This window comes from Natator depressus, chromosome 3, assembly GCF_965152275.1.
Source record: "Natator depressus isolate rNatDep1 chromosome 3, rNatDep2.hap1, whole genome shotgun sequence".
Lineage (NCBI taxonomy): Eukaryota > Metazoa > Chordata > Testudines > Cheloniidae > Natator > Natator depressus.
Window position 1 is genome coordinate 2,158,372 of NC_134236.1, and position 26,764 is coordinate 2,185,135.

At 45.1% G+C, this 26,764-nt stretch overlaps 1 protein-coding gene across 13 annotated transcripts in view; it reads right to left on the reverse strand.

Moving 5' to 3' along the window:
- Nucleotides 1–26,764, reverse strand: part of DTNB (dystrobrevin beta) — a 383,895-nt gene that overhangs the window by 56,711 nt on the left and 300,420 nt on the right. For 10 of the 13 annotated variants that reach the window (XM_074947300.1, XM_074947299.1, XM_074947308.1 and 7 more), the window contains one exon: nt 20,363–20,383. The exons of the other annotated variants lie outside the window; for them this stretch is intronic. In XM_074947300.1, coding sequence (XP_074803401.1) covers nt 20,363–20,383 — 21 coding nt within the window. The remainder of the gene's footprint in view (nt 1–20,362; nt 20,384–26,764) is intronic. 13 annotated transcript variants of the gene reach the window in all.

The window sequence follows — 26,764 nt, forward strand, 5'->3', positions numbered from 1 at the left end:
GGAGTAGCGAGTGGAAGTGCGGAGGTGCGTTTCCCTCGGTATGTGGCATCTGGAGACAAGTACTGAAATACTGCATACTGTTCTGGTGTCCACATTTTTAAAAGGATGTTGAAAAACTGGAGAAGGTGCAGAAAAGAGCCACAAGAATGATTAGAGGGCTGGGAAAAATGTCTTGCAGTTGGAGACTTAAAGAATGAAATCTGTTTGGCTTATGTAAAAGAAGACTGACAGGGGCTTTTCAGTGCGGGTAGGATTTGGCCCTACAAGTATCTACTTGCAAGTTTTTAGCTCAACTCAGCTTATTGCTGGGTCTTCTCACCCAAAGAAGGTACAAAACCAAATCTCCCATTCACCCTTAGTATTAGTTTCTATACAATCTGACTTGCCCATTGATGATCTTTTGCCTCCCACATTTTTCAGCGCTGTAAAATCTTCCTCTCCACTCCAAAACATTGTCTGTCTGAAACTATCAACATACTAGAAGAAACACTTCGCTGCTATTTGCCTGTTTTGTAAGTCAGCCTCCCTCCCTCCCCTCCACTTGAGGAACATCATCAGCAAAACAACAGAAGTAAAGAGTAAAATTTAGCTGTAGAAACGATAGTAGCAAAAATAATAGTACCCCTCCCCCAGCATTTATCCACTCTCCTCTTTCATTCAAACAACGAGCTTCACCCCTTGGCCCCTGCAGACTCCACCCTCACTAACAACAAGTTTTTGTAACTTTAAAATATGTATGTGAAAAAGGACAAGGAACTAACATGCCATGTTCTAGCATTACTCTCCCCCAATGGTTACAATGCCATGTTCCTGCCCGGCCTCTGATCACTTGCTTGTATGTTGTATCCCATTCCTCTATCCTTGGTCTGATTTTTGTCTTCTAGGCTATAAGTTCTTAGGGTCAGGAACAAGCTGTGTGTGGGCGCGCACACACACATACATGTCCACACTATGCCCAGCACAATGGGTCTCTGCCTCTGATTGGGCCAGAGTATTATCACAATATAAATATTAAATAATACTAAGATTAAGTACAATCATTCTGTATGAAAGTTACAGAAATAAATTGCGTTGTACTGTAATTTAAGATACGTCTCCATTGCCAAGAAAGCTCAGCTATTTAGCAATGTGAAGGGCAGGTAAAGGAAGTGGCTCAATGACGACTGGTTTGCTTGACCTGAAATGCATTGGGGTAAAAGAGAAAACTAAAAGTTATGTGCAAACTCATTTGCTTCAATACAAATTTCTTTAAACTACTTGAAATTTCAGTACAGCTCGGAAGTCAGACTAATACAAAGTCAGTCTGATACAATATCTTATCCTCAGTGTCCCACAAAGAAACTAGAGAGATACTGGGAACAAAGTAATTGGGCAGGCAAATGCAGCAGCCCTTATGTATTCAGCAGTAGCTCACACCCATGAAAACCCAACACACTGAGAGGGCATCTTGATGAGGGCACTGAACTTATTCCCCAAGTATTTAAAAGGGCCATGGAAACTTGAAGTTTCAGCTCTGCAGTTTTCAAACACTGGCAAACATGACCTCTGTGTAAAGTCTTATCTGAGGAATGGCACTTAACAGTGCAGCCCACACCTCTGCATGGTGCTGTGTGCCTGGACCACGGTGCTGGTAGGGGACGTGAAGGAACAGCCTTCTGGCCCAATGGTGTGATTCTGACCAAAGCGTCCCTTATTTGCTAGTTCACATTTATGAATTCAGGCACGTGTTGTCAACTGTGGTTTTTCTTCTTCGTTTTACAATAAAAAAGGTTATTTATGTTAACCAGAAATGTACAAGAAAAATTTTCCTTTTATTGTCCCAACAAGTGAAACCATTCCTTTCTGCGCTTTAACTTGCAAAGAATTCACTTGTACTGGAGTACGTGTGAAAAATCATCCAAACTCTAGTTCGGATACTTACTCTGAAGTAATGTTTAAATCTGAAACTAAGCTCAGTAAGATGGGAATATTTAGAGACCCTCCCAAATCAGTCCTAATATACTTACTCCTGTATGAAACCTGGGTTTTATTGTCCTCTGTGGCACATTAGCCATGGCTCTCTCTTTAAATAGGCCTTAAACTTCCTGTCTCCTTTTTACGCATTACAGTAAAATGTACAAGAACAATCACATAAAGGAAAGCATAAAAAGCTTATTACTTCAGCAGACTAATAACCTTTCTGAAGCATTAATAAACCCTCCCTCTAAATCTAAAGCAGGGCTGTTATCATGGCAACGGAATGAAAGAGGCACTTTATCCATACATTTTCTGTCTCCCAAGCACATGGAAGGCAGCCAGGTAGCAGATGGCTTGTGTGGACAATTACCTTCATTTTGCTGCAGCATGTTTAAATAAAACAAACTCTGTCCTCTTCATTACCAATTTTCAGAATCACTGCTCACATATTGCTCAGCAAACAGCATGAGAAAGGTACTTTAGACAGACAGAAGAGAGTACTTTAGAATGTATTTCTGGCATCCTGACAGGAATATACAGTAAAATGTCTGTAGGTTATAAAAAAATACACCCCCCCCCAAAAAAAAACCCAACAATGTTCTATTTTGGGCCTTTGTTGGCACTGGCTTCTTTAGAACAGCACAGCTGTCTAATCAACTGTTGGAGTGAAAAGAGCAGACAGCATCGATGGGATTATTAGACAGTATATTGTCTGTCACACTGAAAGGTTTGTATTTAATTGTGCAGAATCACGTAATTAAATTAGATACACAAAAATACATTTAAATAACACTTGGGTTGTGACACAGGAAATCTGAAAGGAAGGGCTGCCACTGCAACCCTCACTTGTGGTGTGGAGCAGAGATGCGCCGAGGGAGGGAGGCAGGCAGCAGAATAGTGTTCATGAAGGACTCAGCAGCAGCCTTACTGGCAAACTTCTTTTTAAATTCTAGTATAAATTAAAACCAGCTAATACGGTTTTAAAAATGTGGTTCTCACCCCCCACCTTGGTCTCTTACAGAGAGAGTCTGCAAACGGAATTACAGGCCAGAGCAAATGATTAAGGAAGAGTTATAGTCTAACCCCTCTGAAAAGGCGGGTGAGGTTTCGTGGTAATGCTCACACAAACTTCACCATAATGATTAACTTCTGTGTAACAAAAACTGCTGACTTGCCATAAATAAAGGAGTGTGTTCTGTGATCTTCAAAGTTGAGCCATCACTTTGACAGAGTCCCAGTCTGACTTCCCCAGGGCAGGTCTACCAGTGCAAACAGCTAGTTTCTGTGACACACAGACCCATGAGGATTGGAAGGGACCCTCAGTGGAATGTGCAGTTAATTCCTCAGCACTGGGTTAGGCTGATTTCACTCTTCCCAAACCACTGACAGATGGGCATCTAGCCTAAGCCTTGAGTATCTCCACTCCTTTCCTGAGCACCTTATTATATTGCCCAGCTGCTGTTACAATTCACTGCTCGGTTTACTACTCTGAAACATTAATATCACTTATTCAAACCAGGGATCACCAGACGCAATCTGCAGACAGAAAATGAACACTGAAGTACAGTACACGCGCCAAACCTGGCAAGCTGATGAAGAGGGAACTGACCTCCATTCTTGGGTGGAAGAGGACAGCAACTATGGAACACTTTTAACAGTTTGCAACAGACAAAAAATGACCTGCACATTTTCTTGGGATCATGCACACTCTTTGCAGAATTAAACACCATGTCTTCTGAAGGGAGAAGAGTAACTGGAAAACAATTTTCAGTGAACTATAGAATAGAAAAGGCAAAAGAGAACAAAGCTCAGCATGGCCATACCACAGTGAGTCTTCTGCTAGTCACTCACAATGATGGCTTTTAGAAAATCAGCATTTGTCAGCAGTTACCACATAGTGGCATCTGAGAGTCATCACAGCTTTTCTTTATCCTTACAATAGGAAATAGCTGAGTGAGCTGTTGGGAAATTCTTACTTTTTAATGGCAACCATCGTAGAGCGTAAGTCCTCCTTCCTTGTTGTCCACATTGGACTTTCTCTAGACACCTTCTGCTCTGATTTTATTCAGTAGCTCAGCTGCAGATTTGAGATCCCCAAAGAAATGGGTTTGTACCCACCCACAGTGTTGCTGGATATAAGACAGCTATGTCAACCCTTTCATCCATAAAGTGTTGTTTGTTTTCATTCCTTTCTTTCCCCCTGGCTGTAAGAGATAGCACTGGGATCAGGAAACAATCAGATCTTGGTTACCACATAGAATGCCTTTTTCTCTAGCTTCTTTCAAAGTCTAACATTTTTGCTTTCATCTATCCTTTCCACAGTTATAGGGTGTGTGCTGCCCCCCTTCAGCAGGGCCTCTCGTGGGGGTGCAGGAACAGCATCCAATATAGAACATTGCTCTCTCCATCAATATCTAGGATTTCCTCATAAATTCCCGCTGGGTTTGCTCTCTTATTTGCAGAGGTTCCCAGGACTCTTACAATTTAAATTCCCATAAGGTTCCCCAGCTGACTCCAATTACACAAGATTGAAAGCCATTGTTATCTTTCAAAATCATCTTAGTTTTGTTGTCAGGCTTCTCAGTTGAGATCACCCTTTAACTTGTTAACTATCTAATGTTGGAAAGTTTTCCACCTTGTTTCCCAAAGTTAGCAATGCCTTTCTGTTAACCATTTTATTATGGAGCAGACGCAAAGAAGCCCTTTCAGCCTTTGTGTTATAGCATCTGTCCTCGGTGGGGGTCTGAGAAGGGTCATGTTGTAAAGCCTGAATACTGGATATATGTAAACAGATAGCTAGATCAAGCCCTAATACAGGAGGTACTCATCTTCCTAGAGCATACTTGGAAATGGGAGGACCTAATCATGTGACAGACATTGACCTATGAATATTTGCGTGTTATATTTTGTCATTAAATAACTAGATTGTGCTCTTGTAATTAAAGACGGTCATAATGCATTAGCACAAGGGTGCAGAGTTAAGGTTGTGCATGCAATTTAATGCGGTCATTTCCTAATTTACGAGTAACTCGGCTATAAATAATCTTTTCTTAACACGGGTGATTTGAAAAATTGAATTTCCTAGGTTTGTTTGTATTTAAGCAATAAAAGCTTTCTACAGACAGAAAATCAAAATGTGGAAGAGTTTACAAGTAAGTAGGCCATTTGCTTGAGTAACAGTGGAGGCATGGAATCTACCAACAGAATCAGAACATCTGAATGTATTAAAAGAGGATACTTTGAGGGAAAGCTCCTATTTCACAGGAAGGATACATGTCAGAAAAACATTAACATTGAAACCATAATATCTGTTTGTTATTCTCAAATAAGATGGTTTCCTACAATACTGGCTTTGTGATTTCTCTTGGTAAGAACTGAGACGGAATATGAAGTTTCTTAGCTTGATAGTCTATGTTATTACATATTAGAGGGAAGCTGGGCTGAAAGCAATACCCTTCGTAAGTCAAAAGTTTCTTTCAGATCCCCCGAATGGAACTCCTGAGTCAACCATGAGGTTATGATCAGAGTTTTATCAACCTAAGTGACTAAAGTAATTAGGGCCAGACTGTATCATTAATGCCTAGGCCCAGGACGGGGTCAGTGTGGTGCTGATCTGCCCCAACGAGCACTGGGAGGAACTGTGCCTCAGGGAGGCATAATGCCTATGTGGAGCTCCTCAATTTGCAAGGGATCATGTCTGCAGGATATACACCTCTGTGTTGCAGTCCAGCTCTGCTGGTTGGTACCAGGGATGGGAATGCCTGTCTATCTAGATCAATATACTGTACTCATCTGTAGAATATCTGTATACCTTGTCATTGTCTCCTCCCCTAGGTTTTTCTTTGAGGTTTAGGGGTAGCTAGCAGCCACTAGCAGGAAGCCATCCCTACAGCCATCCTGTGTGGAAGGTCCAGTTGGAGAAAGCTTTCATGCCAGGATTAGGAAAAATCTGGGCCTGAGAAATTTTCTAGTGATAGATGCTGGGAAGGTTCTGTAGAATGTTCTACAGTTTAGAGATGAACCACAGAACCATAGGGTTAGAAGGGATCACAAGGGTCATCTAGTCTAACCCTCTTCCAAAATGCGGGATTTGTTGTGTCTCAACCATCCAAGACAGATGGCTAACCAGCCTCTTTTTGAAAACTTCCAATGAAGGGGATTCCACAACTTCTCTAGGCAGTTTGTTCCATTGTCCTACTGTTCTTACAGTTAGGACTTTTTCCTAAGATTTAATCTAAATCTGCTATGCTCTAGTTTGAACCCATGGCCTCTTGTCCTGCCCTATGTGACAAGAGAGAACAATTTTTCTCCATCTTTCTTATGGCAGTCTTTCAAATATTTGAAGAGTGCTATCATCTCCCACCTTAATCTCCTCTTTTCCAAACTAAACATACCCAGTTCCTTCAGCCTTTGCTCACATGGCTTGCATTCCATCCCTTTGATCATCTTTGTCACTTGCCTCTGAACCCTTTCCAGTTTCTCTACATCCTTTCTATACATTGGTGACCAAAATGACACAGTACTAGAGCTGAAGTCTAACCAGCATTGAGTAGAGCAGTACTATCACCTCCCATGACTTACATGCTATGCCTTCAACCCAAAACTGCATTTGCTTTTTTTGCAACAGCATTGCGTTGTTGACTGATGTTGAGGTTGTGATCCAACACAACTCCCAAATCCTTCTCAGCAATGCTGCTGCCAAGCAAGTTATTCCCCATTCTGTAATTTGTGCATTTGGTTTTTCTACCCTAAATGTACCACCTTACATTTGTCTTCATTGAATTTCATTTTGTCGTCTATAGCCCAGTTCTCCAATTTATCAAGATCCCTTTGAATTTTTAGTTCTATTCTTCAAAGTATTTGCAACCCTTCAAAGTGTTTGCAACCCCTTTCCGCTCCCCCCCCCCCCCCCGCCCCCAGCTTTGTCCACAAGCAAATCTGGGCATGCAGAAGGATTCTAATCTCTTATGGAGCTCCCTCTGCGATGAAAAGGAAATCGACTCCAAAGCACTTACAACGGGATAACAGAGATTCAATTAACAAATATTTCTTGTTTGAATAGCTGACTAAGTTTTTACATGAGAAAGGCAGGCTACTTACCTTCCCAATATATTGCCTCTGCATATCCTCAATATAGAAGTTATTTGCCCAACCTCACAAGTCCAGAAGCAAGTCAGAATACATAAATACATGCTGCTCACAAACAGGAAAGAATTGGTAGGGGAATTGGTAGGGGACTATAAGGTGGATAGAAAGCTCGCTAGATCGTCAGGCTCAATAGATAGTGATCAATGGCTCCATGTCTAGTTGGCAGCCGGTATCAAGCGGAGTGTCCCAAGGGTCGGTCCTGGGGCCGGTTTTGTTCAATATCTTCATTATTGATCTGGAGGATTGGATGAACTGCATCCTCAGCAAGTTTGCAGATGACACTAAACTGGGAGGAGAGGTAGATACACTGGAGGGTTAGGGATAGGATACAGAGGGACCTAGACAAATTGGAGGATTGGGCCAAAAGAAATCTGATGAAGTTCAACAAGGACAAGTGCAGAGTCCTGCACTTAGGACGGAAGAATCCGATGCACCGCTACAGACTAGGGACCGAGTGGTTAGGCAGCAGTTCAGCAGAAAAGGACCTAGAGGTTATGGTGGACAAGAAGCTGGATATGAGTCAACAGTGTGCACTTGTTACCAAGAAGGCTAATGGTATTTTGGTCTGTATTAGTAAGAGCATTGCCAGCAGATCGAGGGACGTGATCATTCCCCTCTATTTGGCACTGGTGAGGCCACATCTGGAGTATTGTGTCCAGTTCCCGTTCCCCCTCCCCCCGCAACTACAGAAAGGATATGGACAAATTGGAGAAAGTCCAGCGGAGGGCAACAAAAATGATTAGGGGGCTGGGGCACATGACTTATGAGGAGAGGCTTAGGGAACTGGGCTTATTTAGTCTGCAGAAGAGAAGAATGAGGGGGGATTTGAAAGCTGCTTTCAACTACCTGAAAGGGGGTTCCAAAGAGGATGGATCTAGATTATTCTCAGTGGTACCAGATGATAGAAAAAGGAGTAATGGTCTCAAGTTGCAGTGGGGGAGGTCTAGGTTGGATATTAGGAAAAACTTTTTCACTAGCAGGGTGGTGAAGCACTGGAATGGGTTACCTAGGGAGGTGGTGGAATCTCTTTCCTTAGAGGTTTTTAAGATCAGGCTTGACAAAGCCCTGGCTGGGATGATTTAGTTGGGAATTAGGTCCTGCTTTGAGCCTGATATTCTATGATTCTATGATTCTATGATAAGTGGAAGTGGGTGGCAACCTGGGCAGAAGTGACCATGAGATGGTTGAGTTCAGGATCCTGACACAAGGAAGAAAGGAGAGCAGCAGAATTCAGACCCTGGACTTCAGAAAAGCAGATTTTGACTCCCTCAGGGAACTGATGGGCAGGATCCCCTGGGAGAATAATGTGAGGGGGAAAGGAGTCCAGGAGAGCTGGCTGTATTTTAAAGATGCCTTATTGAGGGCGCAGGAACAAAACAGCCCGATGTGCAGAAAGAATAGCAAATAGGTCAGGCAAAAAGCTTGGCTTCACAGAGAAATCTTCAGTGAGTTTAAACACAAAAAGGAAGCTTACAAGAAGTGGAAACTTGGACAGATGACTAGGGAGGAGTATAAAAATACTGCTTGAGCATGCAGGGGTGTAATCAGGAAGGCCATAGCACAACTGGAGTTGCAGTTAGTAAGGGATGTGAAGGGTAACAAGAAGCATTTCTACTAGTATGTTAGCAAGAAGAAAAAGGTCAGGGAAAGTGTGGGGCCCTTACTGAAAGGGGGAGGCAACCTAGTGTGGAAAAAGCTGAAGTACTCAATGCTTTTTTTGCCTCAGTCTTCACAAACAAGGTCAGCTCCCAGACTGCTGCACTGGGCAGCACAGTGTGGGGAGGAGGTTAGCATCCCTCAGTGGTGAAAGAACAGGTTAAGGACTATTTAGAAAAGTTGGACATGCACAAGTCCATGGGGCCGGATACAATGCATCCAACGGTACTGAGGGAGTTGGCTGATGTGATTGCAGAGCCATTGGCCACTATCTTTGAAAACTTGTGGCGATCGGGGGAGGTCCTGGACAATTGGAAAAGGCAAATATAGTGCCCAACTTTAAAAAAGGGAAGGAGAATCTGGGGAACTACAGACTGGTCAGCCTCACTTCTGTCTCTGGAAAAATCATGGAGCAGGTCTGCAAGGAATCCATTTTGAAGCACTTGGAGGAGAGGAAGGTGATCAGAAACAGTCAACATGGATTTACCAAGGGCAAGTCATGTCTGATCAACCTGATTGCCTCCTATGATGAGATAACTGGCTCTGTGGATATGGCGAAAGCAGTGGACATGATCTATCTTGACTTTAGCAAACCTTTTGATACGGTCTCCCACAGTATTCTTGCCAGGAAGTTAAAAAAGTATGGATTGGATAAATGGACTATAAGGTGGATAGAAAGCTGGCTAGATCGTCGGGCTCAGCGGGTAGTGATCAACAGCTCAATGTCTAGTTGGCAGCTGGTATCAAGCGGAGTGCCCCAAGGGTCAGTCCTGGGGCTGGTTTTGTTCAACATCTTCATTACTGATCTGGATGATGGGATGAATTGCACCCTCAGCAAGTTCATGAATGACACTAGGCTGGGGGGGAGAGTTAGATACTCTGGAGGGTAGGGATAGGGTCCAGAGTGACCTAGACAAATTGGAGGACTGGGCCAAAAGAAATCTGATGAGGTTCAACAAGGACAAGTGCAGAGTCCTGCACTTAGGACGGAAGAATCTGATGCACCGCTATAGGCTGGGGACTGACTGGCTAAGCGGCAGTTAAGCAGAAAAGGACCTGGGGATTACAGTGGGCCAGAAGCTGGATATGAGTCAACAGTGTGCCCTTGTTGCCAAGAAGGCTAATGACACATTGGGCTGCATTAGTAGGAGCACTGCCAGCAGATCGAGGGAAGTGATTATTCCCCTCTATTCGGCACTGGTGAGGCCACATCTGGAGTACTGTGTCCAGTTTTGCCTCCCCCCTCCCCCCACTACAGAAAGGATATGGACAAATTGGAGAGAGTCCAGCGGAGGGCAATGAAAATGATTAGGGGGCTGGGGCACATGACTTACGAGGAGAGGCTGAGGGAACTGGGCTTATTTAGTCTGTAGAAGAGAAGAGTGAGAGGGGATTTGATAGCAGCCTTCGACTACCTGAAAGGGGGTTCCAAAGAGAATGGAGCTCGGCTGTTCTCAGTTGTGGCAGATGACAGAAGAAGGAACAATGGTCTCAAGTTGCAGTGGGAGAGGTCTAGCTTGGATATTAGGAAAAACTATTTCACTAGGAGGGTGGTGAAGCAGTGGAATGGGTTACCTAGGGAGGTGGTGGAATCTCCATCCTTAGAGGTTTTTAAGGCTCGGCTTGACAAAGCCCTGCTGGAATGATTTAGTTGGGGTTGGTCCTGCTTTGAGCAGGGGGTTGGACTAGATGACTTCCTGAGGGCTCTTCCAACCTTTATCTTCTGTGATTCTATGACTCTCAATAGGGATCTGCAGAGGCAATTTCACGCAGGAGAAAGGAAGGTTAATTATCTGTAACAGGAATTTTCTGAATATAGCACCTCTTCTGATCTTCATGAGCATCCCCCATCTAGCAAGCCATGAAATGTAGCCCCTAGAGTGAGGCTCCTCTGATGAAGGAGAATTTGTCCACAGTTCTAATTCCAAGTTGAGCCCTTGAGTATTTACAGAAGCACATGAAGGGAAAGTATGTGGACTATTCCTCCAGGACTCTTACATGGGATGGCTTTGAAAATGACTATCTATTAGGTCAGATCATTTAGTTTACTAGAATGTTCAGTAAGGAAGCTAAAGATGCTGCTTCAAAATCCATGAGAAGAGAAAATAGTGAATTAGATTCACAGGAGTGGTTAAATAATATCCTAAATGTATGCATTATCTAAATAAAAGGATACACTACCTATAGGGACAAGCTCATCCTTGGTATAAATCCATGAATGTAGTGTCCAAGGGGGGAGGGGGGTTAGTCAAAAGAGGACTCAAGATTTGGGCACAGTGGAGCTTTGCTGATCCCTAAACATGTGACTAAGGAGCTTGAATTTGTTGGGAAAAGGGAGATGAAGCCAATGAACTGAGAACGTGAGTGAGGGTCAAAACCTCAGGAAAATATTTAAATTCTTCATGGCTTCCGTCATGTCCTGGACCATTTATTTCCACGTTTTTATGCAGTCCTGGGGGATACTTTGGCCTGCACTTGGGAAGCTCTGTGCTGGTGCAGTGACCGTGCCAAAGCAGGTGTTGCTGTAGTCTAGGTTGGTGCCAGAATAACAACGTTCGGTGCTGGTACCATGTCAATGGCTGAAGTTGGCATGATGAAGTCAGAAATAGGTCCTGCAGCCACACACGTGTGTCACAGTCTTGGCCCTCAACTTAAGTTTGGGGGCCAGCAGTAGCACAGCATATGTAAAAGCCAGTTGCCAACTGCTCCTTTGGTGGCGCAGGAGTTGCCAAAATCTGCCTGGGGCTTGAAGAAATAATGTATTGTTCAAAGAAGAGCTCTCTGTTGCCTCTAAAACGGATACTGCTGACAAATTATAGAAGGCCTTTCAGAAGTTGCATTAGGGAGGGTACTGTGACGCTCCTTCTCATTTGGTAAGAGCCAAAAAGGAAGGTCTGGCTGCCTAGTCCAAAAAGTTAAAGAAGGAAATAGTCAGGAAATGGGAATCCTTCTTTAACTAGACAATCTAATGCAAATCTGAAATCAGTCTTTTAACCCTATCTTTTCTGGCTCTAAATAAAACCTTGGGTCACCAAAGCAAGGGAAAAACTAGCATAGGGAACAGAACACCTGGTACCTCACCAATCCAGACCAGCAAAATCAAAACCACTGACCGGAGAAACTGTCAGATTGTTTCTATTCAGCCTCAAATGCAGGAGAAATTCCCTGGAAACAAGGCCATTCGCCAACAGACTAAGAACACGCTGACGTTTTCCTAGAAAAGTTGATAGAGCTATGGTTATCCGTGTTGTGAAAGTTCCCAAGACTCAGTCTTGGGCGACTTCAACATTCATGCTGACAGTCTCTCTGTCACTAAAGGCCAAACTTCCAAGAACCTTTACACCTTAGGTGTCTCTCAGATAAACTGTGGACCTACACACACACAGCTAGTTATGCTCTGGACCAGATCTTCAGACTGGGCATTGATGCAGAATGCAAAAATATTATTCCCCTGTTAGACAGTCTTAGAGATGAAGCTCACTTTGGTATATTATCAGACTAAACTGCACTTGCATAAACCCTGCTTTGAGATGGTGCCTCATGTCTACACTATGGGTCTGGAGAGAGTGTGTGCATGGGTGTGGGGAAACAGAGAACAAACTGGGGTGAGGGAGGTAATCCTGGATGACACCATCCACCTCAAAGAGATAGAAATTTACAATACAGTTAGCAGCAGAGCAGTTTATGCTCAAATGCATTATTGTGCTATTTTAGACCAAATCTAGGTAATTCTGCCACAGATAATGTGCTTTAGCAAGATGTGCCAGGACCCACTAGAAAAGGAGAGCACATATGAGGAAATGAGGTGGAAAGAGGGAGAGCATCTTGCAAGGGAACGAGCCAAAAGAGAGCAATACACTCTGCGTAGCAGATGACAAAACTAGCCCCAAATGGCTGCCATGTGCTACCAACCCTTTTCCCAGTGAAATGGATTTCACGAAACGTCAAGTAATCCCATGCTGACATTTCCTTATCACTATTAATAAGGACCATGTGCCATATAAACCAATGCTAGATCCAGATATCATTCATGTGGCTTTAATTAGTCCCCCATGCTTGCATAATGACTGGAAGAAAAGTGTTACAGATACATATACAAATGCACTTAGTACTGATTTCTCTGCAATTACAGTAATAATAATACCACCTAAGTACAGGAAGTCTGCGGTGGAACAAGGAATTGAATATGAATCTCCCACGTCCTAGGCTGGTGCCTAAACCACTGGATCATCCTGTTAGCAGTATCTCACAGCTCTATTTTATTGGATGTTTAAAAATGTGCTATGTGACTATGACACTGGTGTAAGGTGCATAATTGTTAGTACTGACGAAAGAAATAATCTGATTAATCACAGAATAGGAACAGCTGCAATGTAAGTTTCTTCCACACTAATGTGTGTCTGCTTGCAGTGAGAAGCAACACTGTTCACTGGAATAAGCTCTGGATCAAAAGCCAGGGACTTTGGATTTCTAATTCCAGTTTTGTCATTAACTTGCTGTTTGGTCATGAACATGTAACAATCTCTCACTCTCAGTCTTCCCAATCTCTGAAATGGACACAACAATATTTATTTACTTAACTCAGAGATGTGAGGATTAATTTTATAAAGCGTTTTAACGATTTTAAATGCTATAAAAGCATTAAGTCTTACCATTATCTGTCCATGACATATATAATGCATCAGTGTTTAGTCACCACCCCAGCTAGGGAGCAGTTAAAGGAGCTCACGCTCTCAGGGGATGAGTATGCAATGACTCATGCTCCCAGGGGATGAGCATGCTTTGCCTACATCACTCCTGGCTGCTAGGTCAGACCTGCAACTTGACAGTTATAATGAGCAATTCTATTGTTGAAGAGACAGTCCCTATGGGGTGCAAGTTCTGCCTTTATACCTAATTCAATTTGTGGCCTCTGCTGAGACAGCCAACAAAGGGGGCTGTGATAGGCATATTTCCATTAGATGGAACCACTAGGAACCAGGCTTATAGCAAATGTCTTCTTGTTACAATCGACCTGGACTGGTCTTGAATTGGTGACCTAGAAAGCTCCATATCCTATTCCCCACAGCCAGGCAATGCATATCGCAGGAAATACAATGAATCTGAATCCTTAAATAATGGTGTTACACATTCAGATGTATAAAGGTAACGAAAACTGCTTTCAATGGCACAGAGGTGTCATCTGACCCAGAATGGCAGTAGCAGATTTAATTTAGAGCCAGGCTAGTGGAAGGACGTGTACAGAACAAAATCCAACCATGGTAACTGGTGGGCGCACAGCTGAATTGTCTCTTACAAAAGTCACATTTTATGATGTAATTGTTGCAAAAAGCCATTGGTTAAATAACTGTTTAGATTGTGTAGTATCAATCTCCTTCACGTGACATCCACTCCTACAGAGGGTTCCATTGACGAATATCCATTACCTCACCATGGAGCAAGTCTTGTTTTATGCATGTGCCTATGACTACGAAGCACGTTGCCGGGGTGAGAGATGGAAACAGTATAAACTTTTTAAAAAGTCCTCTTCTACCGTACCAACACCCAGACTGCATGAACAGTTCTTAGAGTACAATAGCATGTACTGCTTCAGGGCTGCTATTTCTGTCAGCCAGAGGATTTATGCAGTTTATACAGAACCTTTTCAAACCAGCAGTCCCACCCCCACTCCCGGCCATACTAGCATAGGTATTTACTGTGGAAGTTTCAACTTACTACACATCCTGTAAAAACTGAAACCCTGATGCTTTTAGTAGAAGGGTGGGGACAGGAGACTGGTTTTTATTTTTATAACTTCTTCGTTTTTTTTTTTAAATGATCATGTTGTTAATGACCATTTTGTTTTGGAAGTGAAAAGAGGGGAAATTTGTAAGTCTACCTGCCAAAGGATTACAGCAATTCTTTGTGATCCTTTTCACTGTATACAGACACTTTGTTAGATGAACAAGAGAGCAATAGCACCATAACATATAGAAAAGGGGTCGGCAACCTTCGGTGCACAGCCCATCAGGCTAATCTGGTGGCGGGTCACGAGACAGTTTGTTTACGTTGACCGTCCGCAGGCACAGCCCCCCACAGCTCCCAGTGGCCAGGGACATGCTCACTGCCGCTTCCTGCAGCTCCCATGGGCTGGGGACGGTGAACCGCAGCCACTGGGAGCTGTGGGCAGCCATGTCTGCGGACAGTCAATGTAAACAAAATGTCTCGCGGCCCGCCAGTGGATTACCCTGATGGTCCGCGTGCCGAAGGCTGCCAACCCCTGATATAGAAACATATAAAGCCCTTTTCCAAAGGCTCCTGCTGCTGCTGTTATATGTTTTGAAATTATTAGCATCAAATTGGAAAAAAATAATATTTTTAGGGTAAAACAAGTCTCATAACTCATCACTTCTCTGATTATATGTGACCCTTTTAGCATGACCAGCTCAGGATTCTCCCTAAACTGTCCACAATAAAATTATAGTACCACCATAACTTTGCACAGAAGTGAATTCTAGAGAGGAGGTTCTTAATCAGTTTCAATTCTAGCCCTGTTTTCACATACAATATGTACGTTTTTAAAAAATTCATTGGTCTCTTTCTGAAGGTGAATCTGTTTTGAAAATTTGAGCAATCCCTCCCGCTGTTTTTGAGTTCTAAAGATTAAAACAATTCTAGCCACACTTCTTTTGTACAGAGCTGTGTTATAAATGACAGCAGCTTGAAAGTTGAAACTTGGTATTGGGCATAGTTCTCAGTGAGGGCAAGGTTTGAAAAACACGAATTTGAACAAAGTCATGCCTATTTCAAACTGCATTTGGAGTATATGCAGGACAAAATGTTGTTAGGTACAGAGGCACTTGATTCCGGAAAGACATGTAGAATGGCCACTTTGCATAAGGTTCTGAGCTGTGACTGCTACCCCTTAAAGGGTCACAGCCAATTTAAAATCACACTTCTACCTGACAGTTTTTTACCTCGTTTTATGACAACCATCACCTAAGATTACTACAACTCAAAGCTATAGGGAAAAATCCCTCTCTCTCCCTTTTCAGTTTATTTTGTGCATTTGACAGCACTTAGAATACAGACCAGTGTTTCTCAAACGGACGTCCGCAAGGGTACTTCAGGGGTCTGTGGGCCCCGCTGATCAACTCCACCCCTTCCCTCTCTCCCCTCCTCCTCCCCAGCGCCTCCTGCATGCCAGTGAATAGCTCTTCAGTGGGCGGCGTGCAGGAGGCGCTAGGAGAGAGGGAGGGAGGGGGAGGAGCGGGGCAGGGTGTGCTTGTGGGAGGGGACGGAATCATGTCCCAGGCCGCTAGCCCAGCTGATCAACTTCTCCCCCTCCCTCCCAGTGCCTCCTGCATGCCAGGGAACAGCTGTTCAGCAGCGTGCAGGAGGTGCTGGGAGGAATGGGGAGGAGCGGGGATGGGGCGCTCGGGAGCGGAAAGAGGTGGTGAAGAGGAGAGGCAGGGGGGAGTGGGGACAGGAAGAGGTGGGGTGGGGACTTGGGGGAAGGGGTGGAGAGGGGCCAGGGCCTGCGGCTGAACAGGGGTCTTGGGGGTCCACAAAATTTTTAACTCAAAATGGGGGTCCTCGGGTTGCTAAAGTTTGAGAACTGCTGATATAGACAATCACTCTTTCTGTGTATAAGAGTCTTACACATGATCCAAGAGGGGCAACAAAGGCATTGTGATTGTAAAACCAATGAAGTGCCTGAAACTAATTTAAACTTATTTGCTGAAACTGACTAGATTTCAAGCTGACTATGTCCCTTTAAGCTGGGTTCTCCCAGCCCACCAGCCCTTCTGTTCTCCAGTATTGTGTTTATTTGAATACTTGGAATAAATGGTTGACAGTAAATTTACTGAAGTAGCAGAGAAGCCAATTTTGGCCCGTTAAATTCTACAAGCAGAACCAGAGCTGCCTTTCGCCTCTCCTCTTCAGTGTGAAGAAGTACCAAGACCACCACCCTCTTCCTGAAAACTAATGGTCTCAGTAGACAATATGATGTGGGGTTCTCATTTAAGTGGCTTTGATTGAAGCAGAGCAATGCATGCTGGAACTTGTAGTTTTTTTCAGGCTGCACCTTTGTATTACAGATGAGGGCAGCTGCAACCTGCTCCAGTTCCTGCAAACTAGGCACCACACTCAGATTTAATACAAATTACTAACGTGACCTTTGGTTGGTCTAAGTTTGGTTACTGTTATTTCAAATCCTTATGGTTTCTGAGGCAACAAATTCCAAAGCAGCAGGACTATACAGTGAAGTAATGTGCTGTTAACATTTTAGTAAGAGGCCCCCTCCACCCCAAATTTTCTCTCAGTTGCTGATAAAGACGATATCCCACGGTGTGTGGACTGCAGACAGGAGGGAAGAACAACTGGGGAATCTCTTCATTTGTTTTCATATTCAAACTACAGCACTGGGCCTAGTGCAAGCCCTGAGGCCTGAACCAGAGGCTGTAAACCAAAGTCAGGCAAGGTATTAAACCAGACGATTACAAGTTCACTGCCCACTGCACTGCCCGGAATTGTTGCTATATAATAAGCACTAAATATTTATCCAGCTACAAATACCACACTAGGCAGCACTATCATGGGCTGCTAAACCAGCTATCTACACAAAGCTGGGGACAACACTAGGGTGACCAGGTGTCCGGCTTTCGATCAGAACACCTGGTCGAAAAGGAATCCTAGGGGCTCTGGTCAGCACTGCTGACTGTCCCATTGGCGGCTCTGCCCAGTGGTGCTGGCAGGCTCCCTGCTAGCCTCCACACCGTGCAGCTCCCGGGAAGCAGCCGGCATGTCCCCCCTCTGGCTCCTATGCATAGGGGGAAGCCAGGGGGCTCTGGTAAGTGCAGCCAATGTAAGCTGCAGGGGCGGCGCCTACAGACAGGGCAGCACGCAGAGCCACCTGGCTGCACCTCCGCGTAGGAGCCAGAGAAGGGACATGCCGCTGCTTCCGGGAGCTACTTAAGGTAAGCGCTGCCCAGAGCACGTACCCCTGACCCCCTCCCATGCCTCAAATCCCTGCCCCAGCCCTGATTCCCCTCCTGCCCTCTGAACCCCTCAGTCCCAGCCCAGAGCACCCTACTGTACCAAACCCCTCATCCCCAGCCCCACCCCAGAGCCCGCACCCCCAACTGGAGCTTCATCCTCCCCCACAACACAACCTCCTGCCCCAGCCCTGATCCCCATCCCACCCTCCAAACTCCTCGGTCCCAGCCTGGAGCACCCTCCTATACCCCAAACCCCTCATCCCCGCCCCACCCCAGAGTCTGCACCGCCAGCCAGAGCTCTTACCCCCCCACCCCAGCCCCCTGAGCCAGCCTGGTGAAAATGAGAGAGTGAGTGAGGGTGGGGAGAGTGAGTGACAGAGGGAGGGGGGATGGAGTGAGTGGGGGTGTGGCCTTGGAAAAGGGATGAGGCAGGGTGGGGCAAGGGTGTTCAGTTTTGTGCGAGTAGAAAGTTGGCAACCCGAGAGACCACACACACACCCACAGGCAAGCCAACTAACAACAATAACCAGGAAGGAGGCAGCGGCACTGCGAAAACAAATGTTAATTATGCTACACTTCCATGGAAATGTTTATTTCTGAAAATTATCCTGAAACCTCTCCTGGGCATCATCAAGGATCTACAACCTATCCTGAAGGACGACCCATCACTCTCACAGATCTTGGCAGACAGGTCAGTCCTTGCTTACAGACAGCCCCCCAACCTGAAGCAAATACTCACCAGCAACCACACACCACACAACAGAACCACTAACTCAGGAACCTATTCTTGCAACAAAGCCCGTTGCCAACTGTGCCCACATATCTATTCAGGGGACACCATCATAGGGCCTAATCACATCAGCCACACTATTAGAGGCTCGTTCACCTGCACATCTACCAATGTGATATATGCCATCATGTGCCAGCAATGCCCCTCTGCCATGTACATTGGCCAAACTGGACAGTCTCTACGTAAAAGAATAAATGGACACAAATCAGAAGTCAAGAATTATAACATTCAAAAACCAGTCGGAGAACACTTCAATCTCTTTGGTCACTCAATTACAGATCTAAAAGTGGCAATTCTTCAACAAAAAAACTTCAAAAACAGACTCCAACGAGACCCCCCATCCCCCGCTCTCCTACTGGTAACAGCTTACCTTACCTGATCACTCTGGTTACAGTGTGTATGGTAACACCCATTGTTTCATGTTCTCTGTGTATATAAATCTCCCCACTTTATTTTCCACTGAATGCATCCGATGATCATAATGGTCCCTTCTGACCTTAGTATCTATGAATCTATGAAGTGAGCTGTAGCTCATGAAAGCTTACGCTCAAATACATTTGTTAGTCTCTAAGGTGCCACAAGTCCTCCTTTTCTTCTTGAGTATATGGCAATGTTCAGCGTTCACAATTTGATGGGGGAGAGGAGTAAAGACCTTATCTGGGTGTCTTGGGGTTTTTCTTCCCCCAGGAAACATTCTGTACTTACCTGTTTGGTGTAATCTGGTCCATTCCTAAAAGTCACAAGTTTTTTCACAGAGGTATTTTTATGAACCCCAGGACAAATCTTCTCTCAACAGGATGATTTAGCCACATCTAGAGAGGAGTGAACTCCAGCACAAGGAGGGAAATCACCACAATTTTCCCTTCAATTTGGTGAAGGAATTTTAATATGGGGCTCCCAGGAGCCACCAAAGGTCAGGTCCAGCACATTACTGATGTAGCGTGACTCAGAGGCTTCATCGATAGAAGCTGTATACACAGGTACATCTTCTTACCAGAAATAAGTTATCTGAATATTTTCAAGCTGTGTAAGGTATATATGGCAGATAAACCACCCAAGTGAACACATGATTAATCTTCATAACTCTATGTGCACAGAGAAGAACAGCCAGGGTGTGCTGAAAACGTGTGTTGCTGAAGAAAAATAACTGAATATAAGGCTGTTCCTTAAAAAGAAAAAGGGCTCCCTCTGGAGTGGATCACAAAGTTAACACTGGATTTAAATTTTAGTAGGAGGGTAATGGAAATGGAAATCAGTAACAGCAAAGCATTCTTGTCTCTCATTAGTTTGCACATTTTGTTTGCAATGAGCGCAAAACAGACTAGTCTAGTGAGACTATATCAAGACTACACGACACGAAGCCACGCCTAGAGTATCAAAATTAGTTTTCATGCATGGACTTGTACATGGCAAACAGGCAAATTCTAGGTTATTCAAAGAGACAAGAAAGCTATCAAAATACTTCAGAGAAACTGTCAGAATATGGAGTAAAACAAGCTGAGAATCTGCCTTTTCAATCTGGTTGATCATGCACTTTTCCAAAAAACAAACAAATATTCTCACTGGTCATGTACTCAAGGCAATAAACTTAATTTGAAAGGGGAGGAAAATAAGCTCACAGTACTTTATTAAGAACATGCTCCACTGGGAACTGAAGAGCTCTGGTTTGGAATTTCAAAAATGAGAAAGACCCCATAGCAGCGACTTTACACTAGCCACGAAGAAAAAGTAATGCATGGTTTATTTACACATATCCCATCAGGACAAAAAATGTGTTTTCATGCAGAACCACCCCCCAAGTCAGATCAACTACACACTGAAATCAACTTACTGCCTGCTTTTGTTCTTCTTCCTACAAATGTTGGCAACAGAAAAAGGTGAAAAGAAAAACAAAGATATATTAATCATCATGTTAAAAGGAAACAAACAAACATACAACAGAAGAAATGAAGGAACAGGCAGACGGTAAATTGTAGAAACATCTGTAGATGTAACATGAAACAAAGACACAGTAGCTGTGGGGAGAAAGCAGAGATGCAGTTTGTTCCATGTCTCAAAAGGAGATCTATGTCTATGATGTGCACCTGTGTTAGGTGGTCGAATACATTGAGCAGATCTCAGAGTGATCCCTTCCCTCCCAAAACACCCTTAGAATCATAGAATCATAGAATATCAGGGTTGGAAGGGACCCCAGAAGGTCATCTAGTCCAACCCCCTGCTCGAAGCAGGACCAATTCCCAGTTAAATCATCCCAGCCAGGGCTTTGTCAAGCCTGACCTTAAAAACCTCTAAGGAAGGAGATTCTACCACCTCCCTAGGTAACGCATTCCAGTGTTTCACCACCCTCTTAGTGAAAAAGTTTTTCCTAATATCCAATCTAAACCTCCCCCATTGCAACTTGAGACCATTACTCCTCGTTCTGTCATCTGCTACCATTGAGAACAGTCTAGAGCCATCCTCTTTGGAACCCCCTTTCAGGTAGTTGAAAGCAGCTATCAAATCCCCCCTCATTCTTCTCTTCTGGAGACTAAACAATCCCAGCTCCCTCAGCCTCTCCTCATAAGTCATGTGCTCTAGACCCCTAATCATTTTTGTTGCCCTTCGCTGGACTCTCTCCAATTTATCCACATCCTTCTTGTAGTGTGGGGCCCAAAACTGGACACAGTACTCCAGATGAGGCCTCACCAGTGTCGAATAGAGGGGAACGATCACATCCCTCGATCTGCTGGCTATGCCCCTACTTATACATCCCAAAATGCCATTGGCCTTCTTGGCAACAAGGGCACACTGTTGACTCATATCCAGCTTCTCGTCCACTGTCACCCCTAGGTCCTTTTCCGCAGAACTGCTGCCTAGCCATTCGGTCCCTAGTCTGTAGCGGTGCATTGGATTCTTCCATCCTAAGTGCAGGACCCTTATCCTTATGTCTATGATGTGCACCTGTGTTAGGTGGTCGAATACATTGAGCAGATCTCAGAGTGATCCCTTCCCTCCCAAAACACCCTTAGAATCATAGAATCATAGAATATCAGGGTTGGAAGGGACCCCAGAAGGTCATCTAGTCCAACCCCCTGCTCGAAGCAGGACCAATTCCCAGTTAAATCATCCCAGCCAGGGCTTTGTCAAGCCTGACCTTAAAAACCTCTAAGGAAGGAGATTCTACCACCTCCCTAGGTAACGCATTCCAGTGTTTCACCACCCTCTTAGTGAAAAAGTTTTTCCTAATATCCAATCTAAACCTCCCCCATTGCAACTTGAGACCATTACTCCTCGTTCTGTCATCTGCTACCATTGAGAACAGTCTAGAGCCATCCTCTTTGGAACCCCCTTTCAGGTAGTTGAAAGCAGCTATCAAATCCCCCCTCATTCTTCTCTTCTGGAGACTAAACAATCCCAGCTCCCTCAGCCTCTCCTCATAAGTCATGTGCTCTAGACCCCTAATCATTTTTGTTGCCCTTCGCTGGACTCTCTCCAATTTATCCACATCCTTCTTGTAGTGTGGGGCCCAAAACTGGACACAGTACTCCAGATGAGGCCTCACCAGTGTCGAATAGAGGGGAACGATCACATCCCTCGATCTGCTGGCTATGCCCCTACTTATACATCCCAAAATGCCATTGGCCTTCTTGGCAACAAGGGCACACTGTTGACTCATATCCAGCTTCTCGTCCACTGTCACCCCTAGGTCCTTTTCCGCAGAACTGCTGCCTAGCCATTCGGTCCCTAGTCTGTAGCGGTGCATTGGATTCTTCCATCCTAAGTGCAGGACACTTATCCTTATTGAACCTCATCAGATTTCTTTTGGCCCAATCCTCCAATTTGTCTAGGTCCTTCTGTATCCTATCCCTCCCCTCCAGCGTATCTACCACTCCTCCCAGTTTAGTATCATCTGCAAATTTGTGCCCTCAGCACCTCCTTTGGACTCAGGTGATCCACCAGTTCTCTCTCTTCAACACCTGCACTCCTTGAGGCTCTAGACCTTCTTAGCTGAAAGGTTGAAACTAAATCTCTCTTTAAATCTATAAATGCTAGCCATGAAACTGTTTGAAGGGTACTGTTTGCACCGGAGTACAGTCATGGATAGATATAAACTGTTCAGAAAGGACAGGCACGGCAGAAAAGGTGGGGGAGTTGCATTGTGTATATATATATATATATATATATGCATTGTATGACTGCTCAGAGCTCCTGTATGAAACTGCAGAAAAACCTGAACGTCTCTGGATTAAGTTTAGAAGCGTGAGCAACAAGGGTGATAGCATGGTGGGAGTCTACTATAGACCACCGGATTAGGGGGATGAGGTGGACGAGGCTTTCTTCTGGCAACTAACGGAAGTTACTAGATCGCAAGCCCTGATTCTCATGGGAGACTTCAATCACCCTGATTTCTGCTGGGAGAGCAATACAGCGGTGCACAGACAATCCAGGAAGTTTTTGGAAAGTGTAGGGGACAATTCCCTGGTGCAGGTGCTGGAGGAACCAACTAGGGGCAGAGCTCTTCTTGACCTGCTGCTCACAAACCGGGAAGAATTAGTAGGGGAAGCAAAAGTGGATGGGAACCTGGGAGGCAGTGACCATGAGATGGTCGAGTTCAGGATCCTGACACAGGGAAGAAAGGAGAGCAGCAGAATACAGACCCTGGACTTCAGAAAAGCAGACTTTGACAACCTCAGGGAACTGATGGGCAGGATCCCCTGGGAGAATAACATGAGGGGGAAAGGAGTCCAGGAGAGCTGGCTGTATTTTAAAGAATCCTTATTGAGGTTACAGGGACAAACCATCCCGATGTGTAGAAAGAATAGTAAATATGGCAGGCGACCAGCTTGGCTTCACAGTGAAATCCTTGCTGATCTTGAACACAAAAAAGAAGCTTACAAGAAGTGGAAGATTGGACAAATGACCAGGGAAGAGTATAAAAATATTGCTCGGGCATGCAGGAGTGAAATTAGGAAGGCCAAATCACACCTGGAGTTGCAGCTAGCAAGAGATGTTAAGAGTAACAAGAAGGGTTTCTTCAGGTATGTTAGCAACAAGAAGAAAGTCAAGGAAAGTGTGGGCCCCTTACTGAATGAGGCAGGCAAGCTAGTGACAGAGGACGTGGAAAAAGCTAATGTACTCAATGCTTTTTTTGCCTCTGTCTTCATGAACAAGGTCAGTTCCCAGACTGCTGCACTGGGCAGCAGAGCATGGGGAGGAGGTGACCAGCCCTCTGTGAAGAAAGAAGTGGTTCGGGACTATTTAGAAAAGCTGGACGAGCACAAGTCCATGGGGCCGGATGCGCTGCATCCGAGAGTGGTAAAGGAGTTGGTGGATGCGATTGCAGAGCCATTGAAAACCTCATGGCGATCGGGGGACGAAAGCAATGGATGTGTTATTCCTTGACTTTAGCAAAGCTTTTGACACGGTCTCCCATAGTATTCTTGCCAGCAAGTTAAAGAAGTATGGGCTGGATGAATGGACTATAAGGTGGATAGAAAATTGGCTAGATTGTCGGGCTCAACGGGTAGTGATCAATGGCTCCATGTCTAGTTGGTAGCTGGTATCAAGTGGAGTGCCCCAAGGGTTGGTCCTGGGGCCAGTTTTGTTCAATATCTTCATTAATTATCTGGAGGATGGGGTGGATTGCACCCTCAGCAAGTTTGCAGATGACTCTAAACTGGGAGGAGAGGTAGATACACTGGAGGGTTAGGGATAGGATACAGAGGGCCCTAGACAAATTAGAGGACTGGGCCAAAAGAAATCTGATGAGGTTCAGCAAGGACAAGTGCAGAGTCCTGCACTTAGGACGGAAGAATCCTATGCATCGCTACAGACTAGGGACCCAATGGCTAGGCAGCAGTTCTGCAGATAAGGACCTAGGGGTTACAGTGGATGAGAAGCTGGATATGAGTCAACAGTGTGCTGTTGTTCCCAAGAGGGCTGATGGCATTTTGGGATGTATAAGTAGGGGCAGTGCCAGCAGATTGAGGGATATGATCATCCCCCTCTATTCGACTTTGGTGAGGCCTCATCTGGAGTACTGTGTCCAGTTTTGGGCCCTACATTATAAGAAGGATGTGGAAAAATTGGAAAACGTCTAGCAGAGGGCAACAAAAATGATTAGGGGACTGGAACACATGACTTATGAGGAGAGGCTGAAGGAACTGGGATTGTTTAGTCTGCCGAAGAGAAGGGTGAGGGGGGATTTGATAGCTGCTTTCAACTACCTGAGAGGTGGTTCCAGAGAGGATGGTTCTAGACTATTCTCAGTGGTAGAAGAGGACAGGACAAGGAGTAATGGTCTCAAGTTGCAGTGGGGGCGGTTTAGGTTGGATATGAGGAAAAACTTTTTCAACTTCCTGAAAGGGGGTTCCAAAGAGGATGGAGCTCGGCTGTTCTCAGTGGTGGCAGATGACAGTACAAGGAGCAATGGTCTCAAGTTGCAGTGGGGGAGGTTTAGGTTGGATATTAGGAAACACTATTTCACTAGGAGGGTGGTGAAGCACTGGAATGCGTTACCTAGGGAGGTAGTGGAATCTCCTTCCTTAGAGGTTTTTAAGGTCAGGCTTGACAAAGCCCTGGCTGGGATGATTTAGTTGGGGATTGGTCCTGCTTTGAGCAGGGGGTTGGACTAGATGACCTCTAGATGACCTGGAAAGGAGTCCAGGAGAGCTGGCTGTATTTCAAGGAATCCCTGTTGAGGTTACAGGGACAAACCACAAACAACAAGAAGAAAGCCAAGGAAAGTGTGGGCCCCTTACTGAATGAGGGAGGCAACCTAGTGACAGAGGATGTGGAAAAAGCTAATGTACTCAATGCTTTTTTTGCCTCTGTCTACAGGTCAGCTCCCAGACTGCTGCGCTGGGCATCACAGCATGGGGAGTAGATGGCCAGCCCTCTGTGGAGAAAGAGGTGGTTAGGGACTATTTAGAAAAGCTGGACTTGCACAAGTCCATGGGGCCGGACGAGTTGCATCCGAGAGTGCTAAAGGAATTGGCGGCTGTGATTGCAGAGCCATTGGCCATTATCTTTGAAAACTCGTGGCGAACGGGGGAAGTCCCAGATGACTGGAAAAAGGCTAATGTAGTGCCAATCTTTAAAAAAGGGAAGAAGGAGGATCCTGGGAATTACAGGCCAGTCAGCCTCACCTCAGTCCCCGGAAAAATCATGGAGCAGGTCCTCAAAGAATCAATCCTGAAGCACTTACATGAGAGGAAAGTGATCAGGAACAGTCAGCATGGATTCACCAAGGGAAGGTCATGCCTGACTAATCTAATCGCCTTCTATGATGAGATTACTGGTTCTGTGGATGAAGGGAAAGCAGTGGATGTATTGTTTCTTGACTTTAGCAAAGCTTTTGACACGGTCTCCCACAGTATTCTTGTCAGCAAGTTAAAGAAGTATGGGCTGGATGAATGCACGATAAGGTGGGTAGAAAGTTTGCTAGATTGTCGGGCTCAACGGGTAGTGATCAATGGCTCCATGTCTAGTTGGCAGCCGGTGTCAAGTGGAGTGCCCCAGGGGTCGGTCCTGGGGCCGGTTTTGTTCAATATCTTCATAAATAATCTGGAGGATGGTGTGGATTGCACTCTCAGCAAATTTGCGGATGATACTAAACTAGGAGGAGTGGTAGATATGCTGGAGGGCAGGGATAGGATACAGAGGGACCTAGACAAATTGGAGGATTGGGCCAAAAGAAATCTGATGAGGTTCAATAAGGATAAGTGCAGGGTCCTGCACTTAGGACGGAAGAACCCAATGCACCGCTACAGACTAGGGACCGAATGGCTAGGCAGCAGTTCTGCGGAAAAGGACCTAGGGGTGACAGTGGACGAGAAGCTGGATATGAGTCAGCAGTGTGCCCTTGTTGCCAAGAAGGCCAATGGCATTTTGGGATGTATAAGTAGGGGCATAGCGAGCAGATCGAGGGACGTGATCGTTCCCCTCTATTCGACACTGGTGAGGCCTCATCTGGAGTACTGTGTCCAGTTTTGGGCCCCACACTACAAGAAGGATGTGGATAAATTGGAGAGAGTCCAGCGAAGGGCAACAAAAATGATTAGGGGACTGGAACACATGACTTATGAGGAGAGGCTGAGGGAACTGGGATTGTTTAGTCTGCAGAAGAGAAGAATGAGGGGGGATTTGATAGCTGCTTTCAACTACCTGAAAGGGGGCTCCAAAGAGGATGGAGCTCGGCTGTTCTCAGTGGTAGCAGATGACAGGACAAGGAGTAATGGTCTCAAGTTGCAGT